This window comes from Coturnix japonica, chromosome 3 (assembly GCF_001577835.2).
Source record: "Coturnix japonica isolate 7356 chromosome 3, Coturnix japonica 2.1, whole genome shotgun sequence".
Classification (NCBI taxonomy): Eukaryota; Metazoa; Chordata; class Aves; order Galliformes; family Phasianidae; genus Coturnix; species Coturnix japonica.
The window spans coordinates 41240337-41259194 of NC_029518.1; the positions used below are offsets into that span (position 1 = coordinate 41240337).

General features: G+C 42.2%; 1 protein-coding gene and 1 long non-coding RNA gene across 2 annotated transcripts; one reads left to right on the forward strand and one right to left on the reverse strand.

The window, feature by feature from the left end:
• Positions 1-11867: 11867 nt before the first annotated feature.
• Positions 11868-12403, reverse strand: SF3B5 (splicing factor 3b subunit 5). Its single transcript, XM_015858076.2, has one exon. The coding sequence runs from the start codon at positions 12348-12350 to the stop codon at positions 12090-12092; it is 261 nt and encodes an 86-aa protein (XP_015713562.1). The 5' UTR covers positions 12351-12403; the 3' UTR covers positions 11868-12089.
• Positions 12404-12469: 66 nt separating this feature from the next.
• On the forward strand, positions 12470-18858 carry LOC107311533. Its single transcript, XR_001554116.2, has 3 exons — positions 12470-17441; positions 17856-17940; positions 18398-18858. It is a non-coding gene; the product is annotated as an uncharacterized LOC107311533 (long non-coding RNA).

Consider the following 18858-nt stretch of genomic DNA (forward strand, 5'->3'; position numbering starts at 1 on the left):
TCAGGTGATGTTCATGAGGTTTGTAGATACATTCAAGAAGAAAAGCTGTCCAAAGAGACTGAAAAGCAAAATGTTAAAGTGATCAGTGGAATGTCAGTGTAGTCGGGGTTCCTGTGCCCATCAGGTAGACTCTTCCAAGAAGAAAGAAGAGGTGGTTGTGTTACACAGTGTCTGCACATGGACACACAGCATGCAAGGCTTTTCAGACAGCAGTGGAGCTGGCATTTCTTGTTCTTTAGGTTGTTTGTGTCTGAAACTGTGTCTTTTCCATGCTGTTCTGATCATGGAAACCCCGATGTTTTTATGCAGGGCTCAAATGCCTGGCACTGCTGCAGTTATGCTCCACTGGACGCTCTTCCTTCCCACAGCTTACAGCTCTACCCTGACTCTCGTCTTGCCTTCCTAAAGCACTTTCTTGCAGCATCTCCTTTCAGCCTTTTTTGTCTTTTTCTTCCAGGAAAGAGAGATCCAGAAAGTGTGTCTCTGTAGCTGATCTGAACAAATTCCAATTTACTGCATTGACAAAGAAACTGAAAAATTAGTTATTGCCATAGACCCAGCCCAAACTCCAGTCACGGGTCTAAAACAACTCTGCCTTCAGTATATTTCCTGAAGTTCATTATATCAGTCTGTTTATTCTAAGGTTCTTTCATTTGGTCCTTTTTATCAACCCTCCTAAGGAGACGTATCTGTTACTGCTGCAGCTGCTCCCAAATCCCAATTCTTCTCCTTCCCCTCCTAGTGCTCTATCTGCACAGAGACTCATTATCCAGCACGATGAGTGTGAGTGGTGCTAAGAGCATGCTGCTCCTCTCTATTAAACAGCTTCTGCTCCTAGAATAATTGATTGGTTTCCTTTGAGTGTTTATGGACAGTATGGAGATAGCACTGTATTATTCTAAAATGTGATTTGTCATAACAGTGAGCGTAATGTGATGACATGGTTCTCTATTCCTCATTTCTTGGTGATTTTCTTTACGAGATTTTGTTAATGTAATTCAATGATATAGAGTTGTAATCTTTACTACTTCACCAGACACCTTTCAGCACTACAGTCAGCAGTAAAATACACAAGATCTGTTTCTGAAAGTGTTGGCAAAATTTATGCTTATGGCCTCAAGAACACATTTCCTTTGCTCTGGCAAGGTTTTACAAAACCCAAGTCTAGCTCTGGGACTGACAGCTCAGTCAAAAACGAAGTGGGTAAATGCAGCAAGCCCTAAATTTCATCAAACCTGAGCAATGCTGTTCCTAGCCTGGAGTATGCAATGCTCAGTGGTATAGGGCCTATGCCAGAGTGATGCCTGGGGAGGAATGTTCACAACTTGGGGACTATCAGGAGAAAAGCTAACTGACTTGATATCCAATGACAGGCACCATGAGAGAATCAAACTTGGCTAACTGGGTTTAAGGTTATTTAAACTGCTGAAACTCACAGTCAGCACAAAGAAGCATTGAGTCTGGTAAGCATCGTCTTGGCAAGCCGCAGTCTAACAAAAATGTGTCACCTTGGCCACTCTTACTGTGTGTTCTTCCAAATTAAACACAATGGTAGCTGCTGCTAAAATGGGGAAAGATGCCTTGTACTTCTCCACTGAACCCTCAGCAACAGAAGATCACTTAACTGGAGAGGCACTCCAGTTTTCAAGGCTGTGGTTCTAGAATGGCTTTCATATCTCCACAATGAAGCTGGTGGTGACACTGAGACAACACTCTGAAGAAAAACCTCAAGGAGAGACAGAGTTTAGGGCTCTACACATAACCCCAACATGAGCTGGAGAGGAGCTCTGCTGAGAGGGACCTGGGCGTCCTGGTGGACGACAGATTAACCATGAGCCAGCAGTGTGCCTTTGTAGCCAAAAAAGCCAATGGCATACTGGGGTGTATTAAAAAGAGCGTGTCCAGCAGGTCGAAAGAGGTGATCCTCCCCCTCTACTCTGCCCTGGTGAGGCCTCATCTGGAATATTGTGTCCAGTTCTGGGCTCCCCAGTACAAAAAAGACAGGGATCTCTTGGAAAGAGTCCAGCGGAGGGCCACTAAGATGGTGAAGGGCCTGGAGCATCTCCCCTATGAGGAGAGACTTAGGGAACTGGGTCTGTTTAGCCTTGAGAAAAGAAGGCTGAGAGGGGACTTGATCCAGGTATATAAATACCTGAGGTGTGGGAGCCATAGTGGTGAGTCTGGTCTCTTTTCAGTAGTGCATGGGGATAGGACTAGGGGTAATGGGATGAAAGTACAGCATAGGAAGTTCCGCACAAATGTGAGGAAGAACTTCTTTACAGTGAGGGTGACGGAGCACTGGAACAGGCTGCCCAGGGAGGTGGTGGAGTCTCCTTCTCTGGAGATATTTAAGACCCGCCTGGACGCCTTCCTGTGTGACATGGTGTAGAGAGCCTGCTTTGTCAGGGGAGTTGGACTCGATGATCTCTAGAGGTCCCTTCCAACCCCTACAATTCTGTGATTCTGTGATGAGCCACTTTGCCAAAATAAAATGGTTTCCATCACAGCTCCAAGGGAGCTCCCCCTAAGTCCTACAGAAGGAGCTATGTAGGAGCTAGCTCTATAAGGAGTATCACTTGTTTTAAAGGAGGATCCTGGCCAAGGCTTCTCACTTCCATGTAGTTTGTGCATGGGACTTAGCCATAGTGCCCCTGATTCTTCACACAATTCAGGCAAATCTTCTGCAGCAGTAAGATGATTGTGCCTTCCTTTATTCTTCAGAAAGAGTCCCCCTGGGCAAACAATAAGAAGCTCCATTGCCTAAATCTTTGTGTCAGAGACTGGAAACAATGCTGCTATTGCATAAGCCAACCCCCCAAACATTGACAAGTTGTGTCCGATTCCTTCATGAATGGTCTCTCTGTCACCAGGGCGATGAGGAAGGCCAGATTCCCACTCCCAGCCCTGGCTACCACCCTACAATAGCTGGGTGTTTGACTAAAGTGCTAGGCAGCAAGCACTGCAGGCGTTCATCTGTTAGAGCTCAGCACTGCTTAAGGTTTCTTTGGCCAAGAGGTGCTGTCACCATGGGATCCACAGCTGGGAGGGCAGCACACCCCAGAGGCACAGCTGGAGATGCAGGGTGGGTCTGGAGAGCACTGCCACAGGCTCTGGCTCTGCCCATGTCACAGGAAGAAGAGGGATGTTTGGCAGGCATGTGAAGTTCCCTGAGCTCACTGGAGACATCCCCGCTGTTACTGTCTTTGGAGAAAGATATTCCTAACAAGCAATACCTCCACATGATTTAAGGGCTGGTTTGGAAACAGGACACAGGGTCACCCTGACAAAACTCTTCTGCAGCATTTATCTTATTCAGGGTGCTTTATCCTTCAGCTTTGCATGGATCAAATTCTTTCTCTGCTTCAGGAATTAGGTATTTTTATTAAGAAACCTGGGCTGGGAGTGTGGACTGCACACTATTGGTATCCAGGTACTGTAAAGGGAGTTGAAGTTCAGCCTAGTAACAGGAGCCAGTGATGACACTGCAGTTTCAGAGGCTCTTCTCCATCACTGTGATTCTGTCATATCTCATTTTTCCTTTGCTTAATCAAATGTTCTTACTTTTTGGTTTTCATCTCTCTTTCTCAGATTATACTATATCACTTTTTCCTTCTACTTCTTCCTTTTCCCTCTTACATCCTTCTCAGCAACCAGGTTCAATACTCTACCCCAGGGAGACCAAAGCTGCTGGACTTTTATTCTCATTATAGCTGATTGCAGCTCCTGCTCTCTCTTCTTCACCCTTTTCCCATAATCACCACTCACTGAATACTTCTTTGGGCCCTATCCTGGCACTGCTGTGCCCTGATAGCCCTTTGATGTTCTCTCTTGAGCTCTGACTTTCCCTTACCTCATTACCTCCTAACTCACCAACTCTCACCTTCACACTGATGCCCATTTGATTACCTGGCACCTTTGCCCTTTTCCTCTGGTTTGCCCTGCATCTGCATGTTTTAGACTCCCTGAAACAGATCTTTGCCATGGACTACTTTGCTGTTGGTCTGCTTGGCTGAGATGATGACACCTGCTTTAGCACTACCTCCTGTGTCTGGCAGGTCAGTAAAAGATTTCACTAACTCCCCTCACTCCTTTACATGAAATGAGTGCTTCTACCTCTTTATAAAACTGCTTCTGTGTCCCAGTTTTCTACACCTTCTGCAGTATCTCTAAAATCTTCCTTAACTCCCATCGTTTCACAGCCCTCTTCCTTCCCAGTTTTGTGTACTCCCTTCAGAATGCTTCTCTAAATCATTTTCTCTCCATTTCTAACCTTTAGCTTCCCAGTACCTCCATCTCATCAAACAGTAGCTCCTCTTTTCACCTTTCAGACTCTTCCCTAGGTGACCATTTTTAGTCTCTTTCATCCCTGAGCCTTTGACATTTCCTTGCTTTCTGCCATATAAAACTTCTGCATGTGAAAATTTGCTGTGAAGAGCTGTTCCCTGTGTAAGCCTCATCTCTTGAAGAAGGAACTCAACTATCTTGTTTCTCACCTTGTCTAAGCAGAATAACTCCTATTCCTTCCCACCTCCAGCACCCGCTTGGGAAACAGAATTGCATTACAGCCAGTGAAGTGAAACTGGCTTGATAACAACAGCTAAGTCATCCTCACCTTGATGGAGAACACCTATGCAGATGGATGGAGATGGGATTTAAGTATTTATACTTCCACAGCATTTATACTTCCAGGTAATCTAAAATACTTCTGCATGCATCCAAGTTTAAAAATAAAAAGACTACATGATGGTTGATTCTTAGCAGTTTCTGGTGCCCAGCTATTGTATGTCTTTCTCTTTTCTGCCTGTAGGCTCTTCTTGGCAGGGCTCATCTCATTTCTCCTGCTGTACAACAGCCAGAAGAACACAACCTCGCTCTCAGCAGGGCTCTGGCAGCACCAGAACTGGGTGGCAGTGCTCCATCCAAACAGCACTGCAAAGGCAATTGGCATAAATTTTCTGGGAGGAGGAGAAGAGACTGCCTGAAGGGAAACTGTTGTTGCAAGAGGGATACAAAACTCAATATTTCCTCATACTTGGAATGTTTGGCACAGAAGTTATGAAAATAAAGGACAATCAACTCTCTTCTAAGGAAATAGGTACAAAGATGATTTTGACGTAAATTCTTCTCATAAACCCATTTCCCCCATGAGAATGTTGGCAATTAAATGCATTTTAAAAGCAAAGATACATGCTTAATTTGTCCTCTACTGCCAGACAGGAACACTGCATTTCAGATTTGTCTCAAGAACTTCCTGGGCAAGTTCATTGGTGTGTTAACTTCAGTCTTAGTTGTGGGTTACTTTGCTAAGTGCCAGAACTGCTAGGAGTTTATTGATTGCTGAAAAACAGAGCAGTGTTTTAAATATCCAATAGGATTTCACATTTTAACAACTACACACTAATTGTAACAGAGATAAGACTGTGGTCGACCAGAACTTTGGAAATAAAATGTGCAGAAAACGATTGCTCTTTTCTTTTTCATGAGAGGATGCTGAAGCATTGATTCTGATTCAATGTATTGAATTTCTGGCTTTTGCTGTCTTAAGTGAGTGGTTGATGAATGATGAAAACTGGAAAAACTAGATCTTTACTAATCAATTTACTAACCAGTACTTTGGTGGTTAACAAAAGGAGTTAAAAAGTAAGGAGAAAGCACAGAGAAAGCTCCTTCTTGCACAGACTGTTGCTGTTCAGTATCCTAGTAACACAGCTCACTGTAGATACGCTCACCCATCCTCTGTTGCTCTGTGATAGCCCCACAGAGAACTGATTCACATTCAATGCCTGAGACACTTACCCCTGAGGCACTGAGGGATCTGGATCTATGCTAAACAACAGACTTTCCACTGCTGCAGTGTGACTGAAGTTGATGAGTTAATGCCTTGGTACAGGAGCTCTTCCCACTGCTAGTCAGCAGTGAGCACTAGACAGGGCTTTCTTGAGAGTTCATGTGCCACCAAGATTCATGCAAAATATAACGTAACAGTTGGCCATGTGGGGATCAGGCCAACCAGTTCCTGATCCACAGAACCACAGTGTGCCCAGTGCCTGCTAACACTGGTGCACAAACATGAGGCAAACCTCCTCTCTTTCCATTCATTAGTTTCCCAGAAAACCTGAAGAAAATTGGTAACATCTCCTGCAACACAATTGTTTGTGCTCTTGCTACAAAGATTCTGGACTTCAATATATCCTAGGTGATAATATCTTTGCTTAAACAGATTGTATTAGGATTAGACAAACTGGGACTACTTAAGATTCCTGAGTCTGAGGTTTAATGATTCAGTGAAATGATGATCCAGAAGGATTTCCTCTGTAAAACAGGGTGGAGAGAAGACAGATTTCAAGCCCTCATATCCAAAGGACTTAGTAAAAAGAATTAAAATTCTAGAACACTTAAAAGACATTAAGCCCCACCTTCTGGTGCATAGCTAAATAGCAGGATGAGATATGGCTCTAGGTTAAATAAAATAAGGGAATTTTTACAAGACTATAGTATTCAAGTAATAAAATGCCTTAAGTAAATACACTGATTTCCACCAAAATGTTAACAAGAAGGCTTTAAAAAACATCACAGTGTTTTCTTTCAAGAGGTTTTAATGCCTTACATTCCATGTTCATCACTTGGTATAAACTATCATGCTATAAAACAAACTTTATGTTTCAACTATTTTAAACAAAACGATTTGAAATGCCCTGCTGCACAAAACCTCTCAGTATGTTGTCTTTCTATTTTGTTAAAGTGAATAAAAATACACATTGAAATGTTAAAAGTTTCTCCAAGGAGAGTGAATGCTTCCCAGTCAACACTCCATAGCCCCAAGCCCTAAGTGGTGTTTTCTGGCTCATCAGCAAACAAACAGTAAACATCAGTGAGGTGGTCTTACTCCACAGGTCCCAGAAAGGGGCTGTGCATATGTACAGGGAAGAAAGCTTGTGAAAGCAGGAACTGTGCAGCTCTTTTTCACGTTATAGCAAATGAATATGTTAAGGAGGGATTGGAGTCAGAAAGCAGACATTAATATGACAGGGTTTTCCTCTAGGTGCACAGGACAACAAAGGAGCCTTCCCAGTGGGTACAGCAATCTTAATGTGTTATATTGGCTGGTTGGAAAACCAGGGTAAAAAACAGCATGACAAGAGCTACAGTTGCTTAAGAGTTCTTGAGTTCTGCTGTCTGCAGTGCTGATCCTTGTCCTTTTCAAGTTTGGCTTTTGGCACACGCTTGCTCCTGGCACATCTAACATGCTGCTGCAGTGCTCTTAAAGAAGGTGAGGGGGGTTGTTTGTAGGCTCTTCACATCCACAGAACATCCACACAGTGTGAAATGACAAACAAAGCTGCATCCTTGGGAACAGCATGTTTTCACGAGCCACAATTTATAGTATCTAGAAAACAGATTTTCAAGGCAAACCAGTTTTCCTTCAGTTAGCAAATGAAAGATGAATATCTGAGGTGTGCCAAGATGACGCTTGGAAGAAGTAGCACTTAAAAATACATTATCCAACTGTTGGCCCAGTCTGTGTATAATGTACATGTAGATACACACAGTGTCAGTTCACCATGAGGATTTTTTTCCTGCTGTTTCTCCAAGGCCAAGAGCTCTGTTTTTGTTTTTATTTTATGCTGTGAGAGAGAAAATAATGAAAGTTAGACTGATACAAAGAGCAATTTGGATGTGTTTTTTTTTTGGGGGGGGGGGGGGGGGGGGGGAAGTAGGAGAAGGGATGAATCCAGTCACCCTGTGGGACATTGGGCCTGTCTTCCATTACATTGCACAGGCTACACGGCCTGGTGTCATGGGAATGGGCTTTGCCCTCAGCACTCCTTCACTTAGCACTCCTTCTCCTAGTCACAGCAGACCCATGTTGAGGAGAAATATTTCCTTCTGGCTAACCAGCCTCAGTGGTTCTCATACTGACATCTTCTAACTGCTCCAGTCTCAAGGGAAGGCCACCTTTCTCTGTGAAATCATGCTTTCCTTGCTGGAGAAGATGGGAGGTGTGGGCAAATGAGTCATGACTCTGGGAGGATCGGACAGATAGTCCTGCCATCGTGGAATCTGCATTTAGCTCTGTGGGACTGGGGGGGCTGACTGGAGGATTTGGGATGATCTCCAGGGACAGCACAAACACAAAAAGCAATTAGAGCTGCACATTGTTCATCAAGTGACTACGGAGTAAAATTCAGCTCTGGAGTCTCCAGTCTGATTCTGTGATTCTTGTGCATGTGTATCTCAAAACATATACAGGGAATTCGCCTGGAACTGCAGTCTTCCCCAGATTATTCCTCTGGGCATCTGATACAAAACAGTTGCTCGCTGACAGCTCAAAGTAGAGCAATTAATCATAGGCTAACAGGCTTGGCCAAAGCAAGTTTGCTTTGTTTTTCTTCTTTCTTTTCTAACATCACTGAAAGACGGAAACAGAGGTATCAGCACCAGGAGCTGTTGCTAGGCTGAGACATCAAGCAGTAGCATAACACTACTAATGCCTGGAATGCTATGCTAACTGACTGCTAACAGAAAAAAAAAAAAAAAAAAAAAAATGAAAAACACAGGCAAAAGACAGTGTAAGAGAAGGGATTACATGAAAATTATACCTAGGCAAAGCAGAAAGAAGGAAATGTGGAGAAAAAACAGTCAGTCATTTGACTTACCTCATGCACCCAATAGTAGCTCATTGGGAAGCAAATCAGAGAGGGCTCATATGGCAGGGGAAAGAAATAGGCCAGAAAAGGCTACAGTTACTCTCTGAAGTGTGAAGTTCTTCCCAACTGCAAAATTTCACAAGGTCTTTCAGGTGCCACAGACTGGAGCTCAGCAACAGGATACAAGACTTCATGAGCAGAGATGAGAGGCCACATGAAGACCCAACCCAAACTGATGATGAGGACTTGAAACCCACTCTAGAATTCAGTGGGAAGCTCCAGGTGAGATGCTGAAATCTGGGTACAATCTGGGTCCAGATGCCCAATAGACTGAACACCCCAAGTGCTCTGCTCAGGTTGGGAAGTCCTAAACTGAAAGTACGCAGTGTTGCAGGGCCAGCCTGTGGCCTGCATTGCCCCATGTCTTGACATTGCTCCAAGTCAGTCATCCTACACTGCTGCTGGGATACAACAGGCCTCATTGCTTTCTGCAGCTTGCTTGATGAGCATATGGATCATTTCTTTCTCTTAAAGCCTCCTCATAAACAACTGGTCAGAATACTGGGAATGCAATCATGAAGCAGAGTCTGGAGGGAGCTGTCTGCCAAAGGGCTCACTCTAGCTCTCCCAGGTCATCCCAGGACAGCTGGAGTTAGCTCTGCGACACAACAAGTTAAATTGCTCACAGATTTGTCTGTACATAGCTGCTTCAGAACCAATCACTTAGAAGGAAAACATTTTAACAAGCAATGAAAAGTAGGATACAACTCCTTAAACAATCGGCTTTAGTGCCACTTGTGTGAAGGCCTGCTGCACCCACTCAGCAATGCCACCATGCCCTGGTGTGGGTGTAAGCCACTTTCCCAGCCTGTGGATGGACCTGTCACACTCTCAGGGCAGCTGGTGGAGGTCCAGCTCCACAGGTCCAGCCAGTGATGTCTCACAGTTTGTTTTTCATAAGTCTGATGCTTTACAGACTTAATAGGAAGGTAGTGGAGTCACCGACCCTTGGGGTGTTCAAGGAACGTTTGGATGTTGTATTGAGGGACATGGTTTAGTGGGAGCTATTGGTAATAGATGAATGGCTGGACTGGATGATCTTTAAGGTCTTTTCCAACCTTGGTGATTCTGTGATTCTGTAACAGAAGGAAACAATACTAAAGAAACATTTCCCTCGTTATTACAGCTTTTACTACTCTATAGATTGAACAAGAGCCTATTCTCAAACACTGCTCCCAGTTTAATAGCAGCACTCTAGTTTTCCAAGCCTTACACATGTTTGCTTAGCAATGCATGCATCCAATTGCACAGCAGTCAGCAGGCCATTACCTCAACATTTCCACACAGTCTGTAACAACTTCTGGCTCAAAATGAAACATGTTATGGTTTTTTTTCCTTTTAGCAAAAGTGGCTTTCAAATGGTTTTGCTTCCAGCTGGTTAATCTCAGCCTGTTGACAGCAGCTCACGTGATTCAGCTCTGCCAACATCATGCACAGTCAGGCTTTAAGCCTGTTTAAACGCCACCTCCTGACTTTGTGTGATGTTTACAAACTGTTATCACCCAGGAATGTTTATTTAAATGAACCCGAAAAAAACAAATGTGAGTCATATGCTGAATATAACAAAGGAGAAAGAAGTGAGAGAAGTGATCTAAGGTGGACCCTGTGGAGGAAATAACTCACCAGTGCAATTGTAACACTGCAAGTGTTAACTAAGGCCCTGCTGTCATTCCAATAAATCAGAAAACAAGTACTAAAAACTATAGAGCTGTAGTACTGTACTAGGTTTTTCATACTGTTCTATTTACCTATTTGGAATAAAAGGTAGGATATAATTTCTGAACCTTAGGAAAAAGCTCAGTATTTCTGCTTACTGGTAAGTTTTAGCCATTTTTTAAAGTACCCATCTATTCCTTTCAGAGGAACTTTGCAAGATAACATGCAATTCTATTCAAGTAATAGCGTGCCCTTATTTGAACAGCACTGTCATTTGCTGCCCTCTGGTGTCATAAAAAAAAGAAAAGAAAAATCACTTCCATTAGAAATCAGGAACACGGAAATTGAGTAAACTGTCAAGATTTCTTAATTTCCATATTAACTCAATAATCCTCACATTTCTACCTGGTGTATTATGCAGGCACGTTACCAAGAGAACAGTAATAAACTGTCAAGCTTGATTCTTCTTCTCTTGAATGATCCATAATTAAAGTACTGTGAGCAGGCCTTTCTACTCGCTTACACCTGCCATCCTCAGCTCTCACAGAAATCTTACCTAAGTCATTTTCGTATTTTATTCTTGGCTAAATAGTTATTAAATACCACATATAACGGCATATATATCTCATGGATATATATCTCATAGACATATATACCATTATATGTGGTATTTAATAACTACTTAAACAAGAATCTATATATATGAAAATCTATATCTAGGAGATATATTTATCTTTTAGAATTTTTAATTAAAAATAGCAATAGAATAATATGTACACGTTCTACTCCAACCTACAAAGATGGGATAGCTGGCAGAACAAGAACAAGTGAAATTCCTTCGTGACAAACACAGTGCACATCTGCATCGGAAACAAGTTATTTCTCTCACACTTCACTTTATCTGAGATTAAACTACATAAATTTAGGAAAATGAGATGGAGATCACAGTGGAAAGCCAAATTTCTCAGCCAAAACTCAGACTTCTCCCTGAAAGCAGCCTTGCTCATATAATAGAGATGGCCTGGAGGAAGGAGGCGTTCAGCTCTGCCCATGTGCCTTACACTTGTTGCTCACATTGTTTACAATGGCTTGCAAACAGCACTAGTCCCCACATATGTAGCAGGTTACATTTGATTCAGGATCATTTCATCTTTGCCCTCATTGTAGTACATGCAACAACAAAATCTATTCCTGAGTTCTTCAGATGGATATTATGGCTTGAATGTGACCTCAGGAGTGCATGCACTTGTTCTTACTGCAGCATCTTCAGCAGCTTAGATTATAAGGCTTGGTAAAGAGTATGAGGCGTTTATTGCTCAGAAATTCTGAGGTCACCAACTTCAAAAAAGCCACTGGTAAACTCACATACAACCTTAGCCAGGCTTTACTTTGACATTTTCCATTAGGAATAAAACTTCCCCCAAACATCCAACCTAAATCTTCCCTCTTTTAACTTAAAACCATTTCCCCGTGTCCTGCTATTGTTGATTACCACACAACACGTTAGAAACAGACAGCGGATTTTATTTCCCATTAAAAAAAAACCACAAAGGGCGAACAGCCGTGCAACTGAGCGTAACGAAAGTGTCCAAGAGAGGGCGTTACACAGAGCTTCCTTCTCCCTGCAGCTCCCTTCGGTGGACACGAGGATCGGGGCGGCTCCCACCATCTCCCCGCGGCGTGTGGAGTCACAGCCAGCCCGGAGCCGGTGTGCAGGGCAACGGGTTAGGATTCGTCGGGCTTGTCGGCGGGCGGCCCGCACGGCTGCAGCATCTTCTCCATCAGGTTGAAGCGGACGCGAGCCTTGCTCTCATTCTCGGCGATGGCGAAGTAGTTGAGCAGGTCGAAGTGGCCCATGTAGGAGCAGTACGAGTCGCGGTGCTGGTTGACCAGCCACTCCCACTTGGTGGTATCGGCGTGGCCCGTCCCGATGTACTTGGACTGGAGGTGCTCCAACTGGCTGTGGATGGTGTAGCGGTCCGTCATGGCGCTGCCCCTGCAAGTCAAATGGCGGCAGGAAATGACGCCACAGGACGAAGGGATCCTTTTCCGCTCCCATAACGGAGAGCGGGGGGGATTTCGCCGACTATCCCGGATGAGGGGGGGGGGGGGGAAGAATATGCGGGTTTATAAAGGCATGTCGGGGGGTGTAGTCCTAGATTGGACATGTTGGACCATGGAGGTGTCCAAGAGCCAATTGAACGTGGCACTGAGGGACATAGTGATACAGCAGGGATGGGCTGATGGATGGACTTGACCTTAGTGGTCTTTTCCAACCTTAATGATTCTGTGGGCAAAGGCAAACTTTGCAGCTGGGCAGGCACAAGGGCTATGTTTAAGCTAGGATCAAATGTTACCATTGGAAATTATTTTTCTTTTGTTGATGTGGGTAATATTTCATGTGGATATTAAACTCATGAGCAGATAGAAAACTTATAATTAGTATCACCTATCAAACTTGGTCAACGTTGGGACTGAAATACATTCTATGATTCATCAAATAAGTAGTCTTTCTTGATCATAGAATAATCAGATATAAAACTTGTAAATTATAATTTGTATCACCTATCAAACTTGGTCAAAGTTGGGAATGAAATACATTCTATTATTCATCAAATAAGCAGTTTTTCTTCTCTAGTTTTAAAATCCATGTTAAATTTAATAAGTGTGGAACAATACATGCTGTCACATGGGAGTGCTGACTTTAATTATTTGCTTTTAAATAGGAAAGACACGTAGCCAGCAATTTTCTGAGAGGATGCTTCAAGCTATTTCTTTGTAAATGCTGTATAGTCCAAAGAAACCCACGGAAATCTAATCCAGATGATTCAAGGCCGCTTCTTCATAAATGAGCATCTTATGAAGCCAAGGCCATGCAAAGCAGTGTCAAAACAATAAAACAATATAATACCCTAAACTATCTATCTTCTAAGCAACAATCAGTCAAAGCCGAGTTTGAAACTGTCTGGAATTCAGGAGCCGGTCGAGAGTGAAGTGGCCGCTGGGTGTCAGAGCTGTACCGACTCCGTACTCATTGCACGGGAGCTGTGGGTTTCTGCTGCAAGATCAAAAGGAACAGAGTAGATGAGGCAGATGCACCAATAGAGGGTGGTAGTGACTGTCCCCTTCAAGGTATAGCCGTGTTTTCACGTTTCCTGTAGGCTCTTTGAATGAAAAAGACATAGCTGCCCCTCCAAAAAGGGGAAAGGATTACTTTAAACGATAACTGCAATAAAAGCCCACACAGGTGATGAAATGAAGGGTGTCATTTATATATATATATATACATATATATATATTTAAGAAATTCCTCTATTCTTAACCATATTCATTTATTCTGCAAGTACAATAGTGCAAAAAAATTGTTGGAAGTTGTGGTAGCCTAAAATGAATGAAGATCTCTTGTGAGAGAAATTAAATAAGGACAATAAATTAACGTATTTATGTGGGAAATGACATTTCTTCTGAACTTTGTTGCTTCTACTGTAACTGGATTCTTAAATCCCTACTTACAGAGCTCATGTTACAAATGAGCAATATTAGGCTGCAGAAATTACCTGTCATAGGTTGCATGCTCTTTTTGTGCGTATTTTTTACCTTGGATTTCCTGTGTCAGCACATACACCGTGAAATCCTTTCAGTAGTGCATGCAGTTTGTCAAGTGTTGTCATAGCCTACAAACATAAACAGCCTCAGGAAATGCTGCTTTTGGCCCTGAAACAGGTGGAAGATCTTTTTGCTGTTTTTTCTCAGAGGTCCTGTGAAAACCTTTTTTCATAAGCACGTATCTTTCTTCACATTGTCTTGCGTAAGCTCCTCTAATTTATTCCCCTCAGTGTCATAACTATGGCTCTGCTCCAGTGCAAGAATAACGCCTTAATTCTGTGGCCACTAGCAGGCTTTGGGAGTGATCCTGAGATGGGGGAAATGCAGTCACTGGAAGCACTGTTGAATTTTAAACATTCACCTCTAGACCAAACACTAGAAAATGTGTTTTGCTATTGCTTTGAAAGCATGAATTTATAGTGTGGGTATACCCAGATATCTGAAAGCTGCTTTTAGGGTTGTGCTGCTGATTCTTAGCCAAGAAGAAGAACAGGAAAGAAGCAATAGGAAAGGAAGCAATACTGTGTATCCTGCCATTCAAGCGCACACTTCAAACTGTGCGTCAGTGTTTTGGAGGAGAATATCATATTTTAAATCAGCCTGCAACATTTCTCTCTCATGTCAGATACAAAATTCACTGCTGGAAAATCATCTTGTCCTGAGGTTCAGGAGAAGTAGCATTTAGTGCTGGGCAGCAACACGCTCAGTCTTTGATATAGTGTGTCTGGAGCTGGGACAGGAGGCTTTTGTACTGAGCAGTTTGAACCTGTTGGAAATTAAATGTAAAAATGAAAATCCTAAACTTCTTTTAGTGTCAGTTTCAGAACTTTTAGATTATTTTTGTTTTGTTTTCATTTCATTGTATCCTTATGCAAAACTCCTTGAAGTATTTCTGAAATAGTATGTTCTAAAGCACATTGATGATGCAATCTAAAAGTCTTGATAATGTGACCTGGCACTGCACAAGACCCTTCACTATCAAAATGAGCATGTGTATGACCTGCCTTCAGTGTCCCTTGCCTGGGAGCAGCTTACAGAATGCAGTGTCTGTCTAGCAGCTTCAGCACTGCACTGCTTGCTTGTGAATGTTAGCATATCACTGTGCTCCTTCTGCATATGTCTGAGTAACAGCTACGTGCCTTAGGTCTGCTCTACAGTTCGATTAGCTGAATTCAGAAGTTAAAAGCCATTTCCTAATGTGGTGTAGGAGCACCGTAAAAGTAGAGTCACAGTAGTAGTCACTAGCACAGTGCTTACAGGTGGGACTCTGAAATTCCACAAGCTGAGAAATGAGGAGCATTGCTACCAGGAGCACATCTGGGCTCCAGGACAGTCAGTGATCATTTGCTATCTTAGAGGAAAGATTTGTTTTCCAAAGCCATTACTTAAGAAGATAAAAAATCCCTCCACTAATATGAGTCCCCTTCAAGCTGAATATAGAGCTTGTAGTGTGTCGGGTGAATTGAAATTGCTTGTGTCCACGTGCGTTTTCGTAGTGGGGAAGGATTGTTCTTTTCATATGTTTTGAAATAAAATGAATTGATAGTAATAAATGCAACAAAACTATAAAAGACTGCAAGACTATCCAAGATGCAGCTGTACTCGGACTGAATTTTTCTCTGCCTTTGCTTCATTCACTCCACATAAACTGTCACAGCTCACGCAATTAATAATTGTGTCCAATAAGGTATGCAAGAGTAGGAGTGTTGAAAGACAAATCTTCAAATAAGCCTTAGAGAAGATACCAGAAATTCATGTGAGCTTAAATTAGAAGAAATTGCTTTGAACATTGAGTAGTTCTGTGTATCATGTTACTATCTTCTTCCAATGTGCAGGGTAGAGTTAAGGACACAGGAGGTGATTTTCCTTTTCTGAGTTTGACTCTTGCCGCTGATTAGTGCAGCTCTCATTTTTTTATTTACCATGTAAGTGTAATGTTTTAAACACACTGATTTCTTCAGGACAGTACTTTAAAGTGTGCTCTGTGAAGAAGCCTATCTGTAAGTAGGTTTTTTTTCCCATTCCAGCTCCCCTCTGCATACATGCACACATTTCACCTCTCTCTGCAGTAAGCATGGAGAACATCAGTGTCATAAACCTTCCCTTGACAGAAGTCCAGCATGTGTGCAAGGGTAAAGCTCATCTGCTAATGCACAGCTGAAAAATAACAGCAGGAGAAGTGAGGAGACAGTGGCATCAGGGAGTCATCCACTAATCTGTCTGATGCTGGCAGAGGGTATTGTAGTAGTTCATGCTAAGAGATGCCAGTCTGTGAGTTGCTCATGCAGCAGACAGCAAAGGAGAGGGGGGAGGGGAAGCAGTAGTGGCTGTTGGGGAAATTAATGCTATTACAGAAAAAAGAATCTAACTGTTCCTTCCTTGTGTCTCTAGGAAGAGGAGAGCCAGTAACTGTCAGCTAACCACTTGTTTCTCAACTTCCTCACATGAAAGGAGAAATGGGCATGACCCTCTTGCATTTAATACAAAAGAATAGCTTCATTCGCCACTAATAATGCAATATAGTACATCTCACTTTCAGCTTTATTGAAATATCATTTTAAATTAAATTTAGGGCATATAGAACAGATTTTTTTTACTGTGAAAAAAAAAAATGCACATGTTCCAAGGACATAAGATAAATGGCTTCCTGCTCACAGGTTTATTTCCTGGGAATATCTTGTTTGTCAGAAGCTGAACAGTTTGGAATGTACCAGAGCCTGAGAATATAAAGAAAGTAAATTCAGATTATTAAGACTTGGCAAGAAATAAGCCACTGAAAGGAAGAGAGTTACAATCAAGATTGGGCAAGACTCATAATGTACGATGATAGCCATCACACCCATACATTTTGGCATGCGATTTAAGAGCATGAGAGAGAACTGTTGATTTTGGAAAGCAAACATATGCAAGGAGTGCAAGGAGTGCAGCAGAAAGATTTTATCTGTTTTAGATGTAGCCATTCCCCACACCTCAGCATCACGCAGACTGAGAAACCTTGAACTGGATAGAATCCAAACAACTGCTGAACTAAGTACTGTCAAAACCAGGCCCTCAGAAATCACCCAAACCTGGAAACATTTAAGTGAGGTTTTGAAACTGTTGGGGATTATGCTGATGTTTATGGGGTTTTTTTGTTTGTTTATTTGCTTCCTTGCTTTGTTTTGTTGTTGTTTTGTTCTGTTGCATTTTTAGATTCTATATTTCACCTCGTTTGTGTTTGCTTTTCTCTGTGTTAGAAAGAGTTTATTTACATGATATTTGAAAGCACTTATTGTTAGAGAATTAAAGCCATACTTTTCATGTATTCAAGTGACTGCAGGAACAGAAGCTCTAAGAAAAGTGGTGGTCATTGTGAAAGCTGTCAGCACTGGGGGTATGATCTGGGACTCAACAGGACATGCATCAGTCATACAGAGGACTGCTGATACAGCAGTCATGAAGAACAGGCATTTTGACACTCACATACTGCAGGTACTTCATCCACCTGTGTCATGAAACTCATTTTTTGATGTCTTGGAAAAGCCTCTTGTGTGAAATTACAACGTTTGCAACCATAAATCTCTGATCCCTTTTCCTTGTCTCCTTCAGCCTCACATAACTTGACTGTGAGCTCCTCTTGAGTAAGACATTCTCACAGTGTTTGCACAGTAATTCACCCATTGGGGCCTCATTCACAGCCTTGTTGTGGGATTATTGTAACAACTAATGTAGCTGCTGGTGAAGTTTGCCTCTGGGCATGAGTGTAAAGATACCTTTTTTTTTTTTTTTTTTTTGAACAAGAGTAATGATACATATATTCCTTACAGGTAGAGAGGGGGAAGTGCAATCTACCCACTTTGTTCTTTGCTTTCATCTCTGAATAAAGCCTAACTTTCTCTTCGCTAGGCATTAAGGATCAGATATTTGAAGTGTGAAGATGATTGGCAACAATCATTTGTACCTGACACCTCAAAAGGATCAAATGTGAGGGGTAAGAATGTATAGGTAAGGTTGTTAACTTAGATGTGCCAATAAAAAAGTCCTCCCTCCAAGATGAGGATGGAGGAGCAGTTCTCATGCCAATGTGTGTATGTGTTTGTGACTGCCTTTAACTGGCATGATAACTCAATCCATGTGACAATAAAACAGGAAAGTATTTCCAACCCTTGGAAAAAAAAAAGGTAAAGATAATGAAGTAATCCATTCTAGACTACAACAGCAATTACAACAAGTTTCCAGTTGATTTTTATGAACAAGGGATGAGCATACAGCAGTAGCAACAGAAAACGCTATGGGAAAGAAAATCTAATCTCTTTTAGTACAGAGCTGTAAGCACCACTCAGTGTAATCCCATGACAGCTTTTTGTTCCCTCATGTAGTTAGTTTCTTGTGTGAAGATGAGCTGAACATTATTCTATTTTAAAATGCATTTATTCTATCTCACATAGGTAAGGACATGCAGAATAAAGGCTAAATTTATCACACTTCAACTGACTGCTGCAGGATGGATTGGTCTTCTCAGTGGAGAAGAGCCGTGGGGATGCTGAGTCATAAACTTGCCTGCATAATTAGAAGGGTGAAACAAGTTTGTTGAGTGACTCAATTTGCAATTTGATACCAGACTCATTCCCACATGCACATGCACCTGTATTTTGGAACAGTAAGGGCAGGTAATTACAGTTTGAATCATTTCAGTGGCACCCATGGAATTTCTCCTTCAGAAACACTCTTCTGCTCAATTTCTGTTCCATAATCCCTGGCGTCCAGATGAGCACTTACTATGAAACTCCAGAGAAATACATCTGTGTTTTCCTTTACAGCTAAAACCAATCAACAATAGTTTTCTTGCTGATCCTTAAGTAGAGCTTAGAGTGGTATCTTAGGTTTAGAAAAGAAGATGAATCTTCTG